This window comes from Sorex fumeus, unplaced genomic scaffold (genome assembly GCF_029834395.1).
Source record: "Sorex fumeus unplaced genomic scaffold, SorFum_2.1 ptg000100l, whole genome shotgun sequence".
In the NCBI taxonomy this organism is placed as follows: Eukaryota; Metazoa; Chordata; class Mammalia; order Eulipotyphla; family Soricidae; genus Sorex; species Sorex fumeus.
Window position 1 is genome coordinate 7,109,950 of NW_026606157.1, and position 10,051 is coordinate 7,120,000.

A 10,051-nucleotide genomic window follows, 5' to 3' on the forward strand; every position below is an offset into this window, starting at 1 on the left:
ACCAGTAACAATGATGGGTCTCATTCTCCTAAAGAGCCTTGAATATAGTCTCAGGGCTAGGATGAAAGAGACGTTACTGGGGCCTGCTCGAGGCAATCGACGAATAACAGGATGATGAAATGAAAATGAATATTCCCAGATGAACGCAATCTTTCTAACACATCTTATTTTTCAAAAACTGATACTGAAGACCCAAGAGAGAGGGCTGGGGAATACGGGGCTGGCCCTGCATATGGCCGGGCCTGGTTCTATTCCTGGCACTATGTGTGTATGTGAGTACCATCCGCTGTGACCGCCGAACCCAGGACTGGGAGCTAGCAAAACTTTGGGCATTTCTAAGAAACACTGTTCGGCTGGGTTAAGCAGTAGGGATTGAAAGTGTACTTTTCTACAGTATGGACGATTCTCAAAAAATTAGAAATTGAGCTCCCATTTGACCCAGCAATACCACTCCTGGGAATATATCCCAGAGAGGCAAAAATGTATAGTCGAAGTGACATCTGCACTTGTTTGTTCATTGCAGCACTCTTGACAATAGCCAAAAACTGGAAGAAACCTGAATGCCCAAGAACAGATGACTGGTTAAAGAAACTTTGGTACATCTACACAATGGAGTACTATGTAGCTGTTAGAAAAGATGAAGTCATGAAATTTACATACAAGTGGTACAATATGGAAAGTATCATACTAAGCGAAATGAGTCAGAAAGAGAGGGATAGACATAGAAAGATTGCATTCATCTGGGGGATATAAAGTAACAAAGTATGAGATTAATACCCAAGAATAGCTGAGATCAGCACCAGGAGGATTACTCCATAACTTAGAGGCCAGCCGGGTATCCTAGAGGAAAGGGCAGTTCAGATAGAGAAGGGAGCACCAAATAAAGGGTGTTTGGAGGATCCTCCCAGGAGGGGAGATGCATGTCGAAAGTAGACTATGGACTGAACATGTTTGCCACTCAATGCCTCTTTTGCAGACCACAACACCCAAAAGGAGAGAGAGAACACAGGGGATTGCCCTGCCACAGATGCAGGGGGGGGATGGGGGGATGGGGGTGGGGGGATATTATCCATGGTGGTGGAAAATGGGCACTGGTGGAGGGATGGGTATCTGATCATTGTATAATCGAAACCCAAGCACAAAAAATTGTAAATCTACAACTGTAAAAAAAAAAAAAGAAAAGAACGAAACAAAAAAAAATTTAAAAAAAATTTAACATCCACAGTAAAAAAAAAAAGAAAATAAAGGGATCAACACACACACAAAAAAAAATTTGTAAGTCTACAAATGTACCTCATGATGTTTCACTAATAAAATTTTTTTTTAAATTAAAAAAAAAAAAGAAAGTGTACCTTTCCTTGGGGGAAGTCAGCTCCACAGAAGGACGAGTCGATGCCAGAAATCCCTGGGAACCTGTGGTCAGCTGGGCACCACCCGAGCTGTCAACGCCAGCAACGTCTGCTCAACAGCGACGCCGCGTGGTAGCAAGAAGGAAATGCAGTAGCGTCAGCCTAGCCATTGGGGGGGATGAAAATCTCCACAGAGCTAAGCAAAATGAGTCCGAGAGGGACAGACAGAGGAGGACTGCACTCATTTGTGGAATATAAAATAACATGAGACTGACACCCAAGGACAGTAGACACAAGGGCCAGGAAGATTCCTCCATAGTTGGCAGCCTGCCTCATGAGCTGGGGGAGAAGGCAGATGGGATGGAGAAGGGATCACTGAGTCAATGATAGCTGGAGGGATCGCTCGGGATGGGAGATGTGTGCTGAAAGTAGATAAAAGACCAAACGTGATGGCCTCTCGGTATCTGTATTGCAAACCATAATGCCCAAAAGGAGAGAGAGAGTATGGGGGAGAGTGTCTGCCATGAAGGCAGGGGGAGGGGTGGATTGGGGGGAAATACTGGCGACCTTGGTGGTGGAGAATGTTCACTGGTGGAGGGATGGATGCTTGATCCTTGTATGGCTGAAACTCAAATATGAAAGCTTGTAACTGTATCTCGCGGTGGGAGGGGAGGAAGGAAGGAAGGAAGGAAGGAAGGAAGGAAGGAAGGAAGGAAGGAAGGAAGGAAGGACCCTAAAAAAAAAAAAGCATCTCCCAGAAGGAGACTGCCGGGTTCTTGAACAATTCGAGAGGTAGAGATGATCTCACAGGCTGAGATTCTGGATTTCAGTTAGTCATGTGCTTATGCAAAAAAAAAAAACAAAACAAAACATGGAAAAGTGAGAGAAGGCTGCACTTGTACCCAGAAATCGTGCCTTTCATAGGTGACCAGAAATAGATCAGCTACCTACAGTCACTGCAGTTTCGCTTTCATAAGATATTATATTTGCTTTCTCAGGTTCATCAAAACAAATGACCAAAGACTGGGTGGCTTAGACCCAGGGTCCACAGACGGGGCTGGTCAGCAGAAACGTCTGGTCTTGAAGGCCAGCTGGTTTTCACCCTGGCTTATGACCCGCAGGTGTGAGACAGCTGATGCCACGGACCTATCTGACCCTGGCACAGCTCTGTGCGTTGGCTAAACTGTCCAAGTGTGAGCCCCCGGGGCACAAACCACTGGTGTCAATGTGTTCAGCCCCACGAGGTTTATTGTGTAAGTTCAGCCAGCCCGTGTTCTACAAGGGGCTGAGAATCTATATTTGACTCTTTTTCTTCCTGGAGGTCCAAAGAGTTCATTTCCTTGCTTATTTAAGTTGTCGGCAAAAATCAGTACCTTATATTTACAAACAGAGAGCCCACTCTTCCTGGCCGTCAGCTACGACCTTTCTTGACCCAGTGTCCAGAGCGGGTCCAAGTCACATCCACCGCTCTGCTCTCTTCCCTACTCCTTCACTTGGAAGGAGACAGGTGATGAGCTTCTAGAATCTTTACAGAAAACTAAGGAGCATTTTGTTTCACTGTCCGGGGGTTTTGATGGTGTGTACAGAGAACTATGCTCAGCGCATGTTACCTGCAGTCACCCACCTCCCAACGGGGGCTGTGGCTTTGGGAGCCTCCATCATCCTTCGCTCAGCCCCCACAATTTCTAAGTGAAACTCGAAACACTGGGTGAGTCACAGGGACCCTGCTGAGCGCCCACCACGATGCCAGCCTGGGCCCAGCAGTGACCTACATCTCATGAGTGTCCACTGAGCTTCAAAGAGTAAATGCAAAAAACCACAAAGAGGAGACCTTTTGGCCCAGGTATGCAGGTTCTGGGATTAAATCTCCAGGCCGCATGGGTTGGCAGAGGTGCAGAGCTGACCTTTCCAGCTCCCTGCCCGCTCGTTGGACTGGCTGTCACCCCCACAATGTGCCCCCGGGCACCATCTTAGCGCACCAACAGCCCTGCTTCAGAGACGCCCAGTTGAATCCCAAAATGGATCAGTGCCCTACAGAAATGTCTCTAGAACCCAACCATCTACAATTTAGGGTTTCAGAAGCATGTGGCACCCAAGATATGCAAAATGAGCCATGGACAATAAATGATCTAGCATCTGCCCTGGCAGGCTGGCTTGAATGGTGGTAGGAAAATTAGAACCAAACAAAATGCCCAAAAGTAGAGAGAGAGTATTGGGAAATTGTCTCTGGGAAGGGGGGGTGCTAATACTGGGGACACTGGTGGTGGAAAATGTGTACTGGTGGAGGGATGGGTGTTTGATCATTGTATGGCTGAATCTCAAACATGAACGCTTTGGAAGTGTATCTCACGGTGATTCAATTAAAAAAAAAAAGTAATGTGGAGTTCAGGCCCACTTCAAACAGCTTAATCAATGGCTGAATAAATAGCAGTACTCCTACATTAATTTAAACAATAAAAATTTTAAAAAAAAGAGAAAGAGGAGAATTCTTGGGCCATAAAAAACATTCATCCTAGAACATTCCATCAGCGGCCAAGACTCAGAGACTATAAAATCCAGCTCCCGGAACCGCGTGGCCGCATTTGCGGCCGCGCGACATCTTATCAGGACATCTTTTTATGACATCTAATTATCTCATTCCTACTTTGGACAAACCTGCAGGCTATCGAATGTAGCCTGCCCACAGGGCAGAGTCTGGCAAACTCCCCGTGGCGTACCCAATATGCCAAATACCAGTAACAATGATGGGTCTCATTCTCCTAAAGAGCCTTGAATATAATCTCAGGGCTAGGATGAAAGAGACGTTACTGGGGCCTGCTCGAGGCAATCGACGAATAACAGGATGATGAATGAATGAATCCTAGAAATGGCTGACTGCCTACCTGCCATCCCTGAAAATAAGCGCCCAAGAGCAGAAATTTCTGTGTACTTGTCTCCTACCTCAAAATTGTGCCCTGAGACCCAAATACGTTGAGGATTGACTGGAAAAAACCCATCGACCAAAGTCATGGCACCAAATCTAGATCAGGCCTTTACAGAATGCATTTGGATGCTGAATGAAGGGACGAAGAGGATCACATGAAAAATAGCATCCCGCAACTCTCAGTCACGCATCAGGAGACTGGGGAAAAAATAGATTTCGGACTACTACAGTTTATCTTTATCGACTTTTTATTTAAAAAATAAAATTATAAACAAAATACCGAAAAATATTGACACCTGTGATAACAAGGAAATGACTCTTAAGTTTTAGGGTAGCTGTAATCCTGGAAAAGAGTAAAATAATGAGCTTTATAAAGAAATTTTATTGTGCAAAGGAGGAATGTACTTTTAAAGTAACGTATAATAGGCATTTGGCATTGACAAAAAAAAATATTTCTATGTATACATTCAACATTTTGCAGAGTATTTACATTCAAGTTACGTCTCCAGATTCTATGCCAAATACAGTCTAAGTCTCTATCATAAGACATTACTACAACTCTGTTTATTTGGTAGGAGTACAGAATAACTTCATCAGAAAATAACTTTTTGTTCCAACTAGATCAGTTGTGTATATATATATATATTTGTATATATATTTTGACTAACAAAATTCACCATCCTTTTCATCCTAGTTAAAGCCAAGATCCTCCTAGACAAATTAAACACTAAATGAACTTCAATCAGTTTATGAACTTACGTGGTAATTTTTCCCCACCTCCTCCGAGACATTCTTAAAGGCTTCAATGAAGATAGCAGCTCTGATAAATAACTTCTACAGTAGTCAGGACATACTATGGATGCAAGCTGCAGACTTTCAACTTCTCTTGAAAAGATGGCAAGATTGTTTTCTTCCTTCCCGTGGTTATGGAAACCAAAATCTGTGAAGAACCTCCCAGTTCTCTGAGGCTTCTCCCCAGTTCCCCACACGCCCCTCAGGCCCTTCTTCATGACCAGCTTGTGACTTCCTGGCTTTCGTGTCCCCAGATTACACTGGGGTAACCATCCGAGTTGCCTGATACTCTTTCCGTTTCATTAAAAAAAAATGATGATGATTTGTGTTAAGATTCGAACATAAATCACAAACAGTGACTCAGCCTTAGCTGCGGGTCTCAGAGAAATGCACCTTAACTGAAGGGTCAAGATTCCCAGGGCCTGTAGCCGAGACTCGGAAATGTCACAGCCTGAAAATTCTCACGCCTCCGACTTCTCCTGCCTCCGACTTCTCCTGCCTCCGACGGATTCCAGGCAAGTCAAATCTACTCAGAATGGATCGATCGTTTCCTAATCAGCTCAGATTCAGTCCAGTTTTCAAATAGTCTATTAAGATCACAACGGAGACAGCTGGGGCCGCCGAGCTGGGCTTGCCTTCTCTCTCGGCTGCGTCAGGCCCGAACTTCTCCTCCCGCACAGGACGGCTGGCAGTTGGCGGCAGGCTGCTGGGGTGGCACCACTTCTAATTCCGACTCCCGAACAAAAATCACGGCATCCCCGCTGACGTTTATAAGACACTGGGCCTAGGGGAGCAAGGGGACACGCTCGGTCACCATCTCGGCGGCGAAGGCCGTGTTCTTCTCGCGCACGAGGACACCTCAGCGCTGGTATGTGAGCCCCCAAAGAAAAGCAGGCAAAGGAGCGGAAGGTGATTCAGAGGAGAGGACTTAAAAAGCACGCCAGTGTAGTTACATGAAGGTATTTAACATGTGAAGAAGAATCTAACAAGATTTAAAGTGATGGAACAGATTAAAAAAAAAAAAACATTCTAGAAGTTAATGTGAGCTAACGCTCTTTTTACCCTTGTCCACAGAATCACATCACTCATCTGAAGGAGACAGCGTGGCCCACGCACAGCCAGCCACGTGGGGGCCGGAGCTGGACCACGGTCACAGCCCTGTCCTGTGGGCAGCTGGATGGCAAAGACCCAGCCGAGGACAGTGAAAACAGAAAAGGAGAAGGAAGTTCTAGAGTTTCGGCCCATCTGGGGCCGAGGCCGTGGCATCTGAGCCAGGGGGATGGCCGTGGTCAGTGACAGGGCCATCAGACCATCTTTGATGCATCCGGAACCCCAAAGCTCAGAACCTCATAACCTGCCTGTGGAAGTAACGGGGGGAGGGCCCGGAGCCAGTGTCCGCCTCACCTGGTTCTTGTTGGGGTTCTCCATGAAGACGCACTGCTTCATGATGTACGAGACCACGGCGTTGCCCCCCAGGGCGGCCACGTGTGCGCGTACCATGGCGAAGACCTCAGCGATGAAGGCGTGGAGGAAGCCGCTGACGCCTCCTTCCTAGGGTGTCAGGGCGGGCAAGGAGACAGCTGTCAGCACACGGGAGAACACCCTGAAGGCCCCCAGCACAAGGGGGGCTCGCTTTCCTCCTCCGGGGAATGGGGTCTGTCGGGGGGCGGCTAGACTCTGTCTATCCCAGGTGCTTGGGATGAAGTGATGCTTGGAGACACCAAGCGGCCACCCCCAGTCCCCAAGGGGACAGACCGTGCACTCAAACTCAGGGTCGGGGGAAGGCCCCCTGCGGGGCGGGAGCTGATTTGGGGGATGGAGCACACACACCCCAGCAGAGCGGCGGTACAGCGGGCAGGGCGATTGCCTGGCACGCGGCTGGCCCTGACTCAATCCCCTGTACCCCGTACTGACCCCCGTGAGCAAAGGGCCTGGAGGAAGCTCTGAGCAGTGCTGGGCATTCCCCCTCAGCCCCCCCCCCCCAAAATTAAAAAAAAAATTTTTCTTGGGCGGGTCACACAGGGGTTCCTCCAGGCTCTGCACTCGGGAATCATTCCTGGCCGTGCTCGAGGGACCATATGGGATGCTGGGAATCGAACCCGGGTCGGCCGTGGGCAAGGCAAACGCCCTCCCCGCTGTGCTATCACTCCAGCCCCCTTCCCCCCTAATTTTTTTTTAAAGGGGGCTGGTATGTAGGCTGGTTGCACACAGGGCAATGATCAATGCCAGGCAGTCCCGGGGCCTCCAGCACTGCTTGGGAGGGGAAAAAAAATAAATAGCAATCAGACCCCAAATCCGGCAACAGTGATTACAAACCGTCCCTGCAAGCTGGAGACCGAGAGTCCGGGGCGGTTGGAGGCGGGGGGTCAATCTTGCTGAGAATCCCTGGCACCACTCATGGCTCCCCGAGCCCTGCCAGGAGTGATCCGAGGACTGCCGGGTGAGCCCCCAAACAAATCCCCTGCTGGCTCAGCCCCCAGCAGCCTGTCCCGCCTCACCGTCCTAGCAGGGGCCTGGCCGGAGGCTCCTCCCCACCTCCTGCCAGCCCACCTCGCCCGCCTGGCCTCAGGCTCATTTCCCTGGCACACCCCGAGTTCATCTCCGTTCCATCCTCCTGGGCTTTACCATCTCAGTCCCTAGACCCCAGCGAGGGGCGCTCCCCGCCCCACACTCGGGCTCCAACAGGCACGGCAGGCCAAGCACGGGCTTTTCTTTTTGGTGTGTTTGCGTGTTTTGTTTGTTTTTAAGCCAAGCCTGGCAGTGCTCAGGGCTTACTCCTGGCTCTGCACTCAGGGGTCACTCCCGTGAGTGTTCAAGGGACCATATGGGGTGCCGGGGACCGAATCCCGGTGGAAGACAAACACGCTCCCCACTGTCCTGTCCATCTGGCCGCCACTGCCGGCCCCTCATCCTCGACTTTCTCTGTCACCTCGATGGACTTTCTGGCCGGCACCTGACCCTTACCTAAAGGCTCTTGATAACACCTCGAGCTCGATTCTTTCGCGCCCTCCTGGCCTTCGCATGAGGTTTGGCAACAAAGCTAAAGGAAGTCCTGAGTCTGCCTGGACTCATCCAAACCGCCAGGACCCCAGCGGCTGGAGACTAAGGAGACGCCAGAAGCGCGTCTGGCCAGAAGCTAGGGAGCACCCAAGTTCCCGGCGGAATGGGCGCACTCTGCTCCAGGAGGGAGAGTCCCCCCCCCCCCCCCCCCCGCCGCCCTCTCCCCCAGCTCCGTCTCAGGAACTCCAAATTGTCCCTACCTGCGGCCCTGACCAGCACTGCAGCCCTGCGCCACCCACAGGGCACAACTGTCTGCGGGACTCTGCATGTGCTGGTGGGCTGCAAGATGCAACAGGCCGAGTACGGACTGACGCTGGCTGCATCGAGAACAGTCCGAGCACTGTCACTCCGCAAGTCACTGGGAAACCCAGGAAGAGACTGAGAGGAAGAAAACGAGGGACTCCGTGTTCCTCAGAGGCAGACGTGGGGCTGAAGCGGATGAACCACCCACAGACGCTGATCGTCCCTCCCAGCCCTGAACAGGGCGGGGGACCCTTACAATTCTCTACTTTTGCATGTCTCGGGCATACAGCAACTGCGGAAAACGCAACAGGACCAAGCCAAGCTACCCTTCCAAGGGCACCCGAGATCTCCAGGACTGAATGCGTTCTCTTTACTAATTGACAAAATTACTAATTGACAAAATTGCCGACGACAAATGAGCTTCAATTCAACAAATCTCCATGGAGAAAACCAGCTGCCATGTGTGAATTTGGTCAGTGTAACCTAGAAACAATTCTGAACGACCATTTAAAAAAATAAAAAGCTAGTGCGCGCGCACGTGTGTGTGTGTGTGCGTGTGTGTGTGTGTGTGTATAGTGTCTGCAAAAACAAGCCAATTGATAGTAAGTTTCTCTGACTACTATCTTCAGAGAAAAGTCACGGAGACGACAGAACAAAATTACCTCACGAAGAGACGTCGTTTCCCGGATAAAAAACATGTTAATTATCCCAAGATATTTGGTGATTTTAGCTCCAGGGATGAAAGAAAGAGGGGTCATCTTAACCACCCCAACAGTAGAATTCGTGCAGGCTGGAGTCGAGCGGTTCCGGAAGTTTCCTTCACCCATCGGACTTGCTTTTTCCATCGTCACAGCTAAAAAATCGGAGAGAAAAAAGAGAAAGCGTCAAAACCGGACGCTGGAAACTGGATGACTCCCTAAGGCTGCCAAATAAGTGGGGACAACATTCAGCTCTCTGTGAGGCTAAGCCATGTCATGAGAGAAAGAAATTATCATGCAGGGCATGCAATTACAGAGAGGAGGGGGGGGGAGAGAGAGAGAGAGAGAGAGAGAGAGAGAGAGGGAGGGAGGGAGGGAGGAAGGAGAGAAACAGAGGAGGAAATGCTAAAATGGAATTCTTTTGGAAGTGATGGCATTCCTGCAAAAGAAAATGTCGATGCGGGTGGAGCTACACACGATGGTCGTTAACAAGTGAAGGAAAGGAAAAGCGGCAGAGCAGCCACAATTATCCGCTTTCATCAGAGGAACAGATTATTATACCAAAGAGTGTGAAAGTTGTTCTGTTTCCCAGTGCACTTTTCCCCCATCTTTTTCAGAGAACCTCATCATTAGCAAACTTCTAGACACACCTTGCGTCAATTAGCTGCAGTAGGTTTTTGGGTTTTCGTTGCATTTTGAACAAACCTCTGAATAATTGAACAAACTCTTTAGTTTTTTGGGTTTTTTTTTTTTTCCAACTTAACAGTTGACCTTGGCTGGCTTAAGTTATTTATCAAATAGCCCAGGTGTTAACAGCTGCCACTGACAAGGACTCTGGGTCAGAGAGAAGTAGGCGATCATCTTTAAGACAACCTGGCCACCAGGCGTTCTGACTACCCCCGTGAGGACGCAGGGACTGGCCCGAGGTCATCCAGCTGTCACAATGGCATGTCTGTGAATCAGAGCCAGAGCCGGCTGGTTCTGTG

The 10,051-nt window shown here is 49.3% G+C and overlaps 1 protein-coding gene across 18 annotated transcripts in view; it reads right to left on the reverse strand.

Annotated features, from left to right (window-relative positions):
• Positions 1-4,502: 4,502 nt before the first annotated feature.
• The window catches only part of C2CD5 (C2 calcium dependent domain containing 5), a 92,803-nt gene continuing 87,254 nt past the window's right edge, over positions 4,503-10,051 (reverse strand). For all 18 annotated transcript variants that reach the window (XM_056134671.1, XM_056134666.1, XM_056134659.1 and 15 more), the window contains 3 exons: positions 9,030-9,220; positions 6,469-6,615; positions 4,503-5,848 (listed from right to left, as the gene is read on the reverse strand). In XM_056134671.1, coding sequence (XP_055990646.1) covers positions 5,717-5,848; positions 6,469-6,615; positions 9,030-9,220 — 470 coding nt within the window. In that variant the 3' untranslated portion in view covers positions 4,503-5,716. The remainder of the gene's footprint in view (positions 5,849-6,468; positions 6,616-9,029; positions 9,221-10,051) is intronic.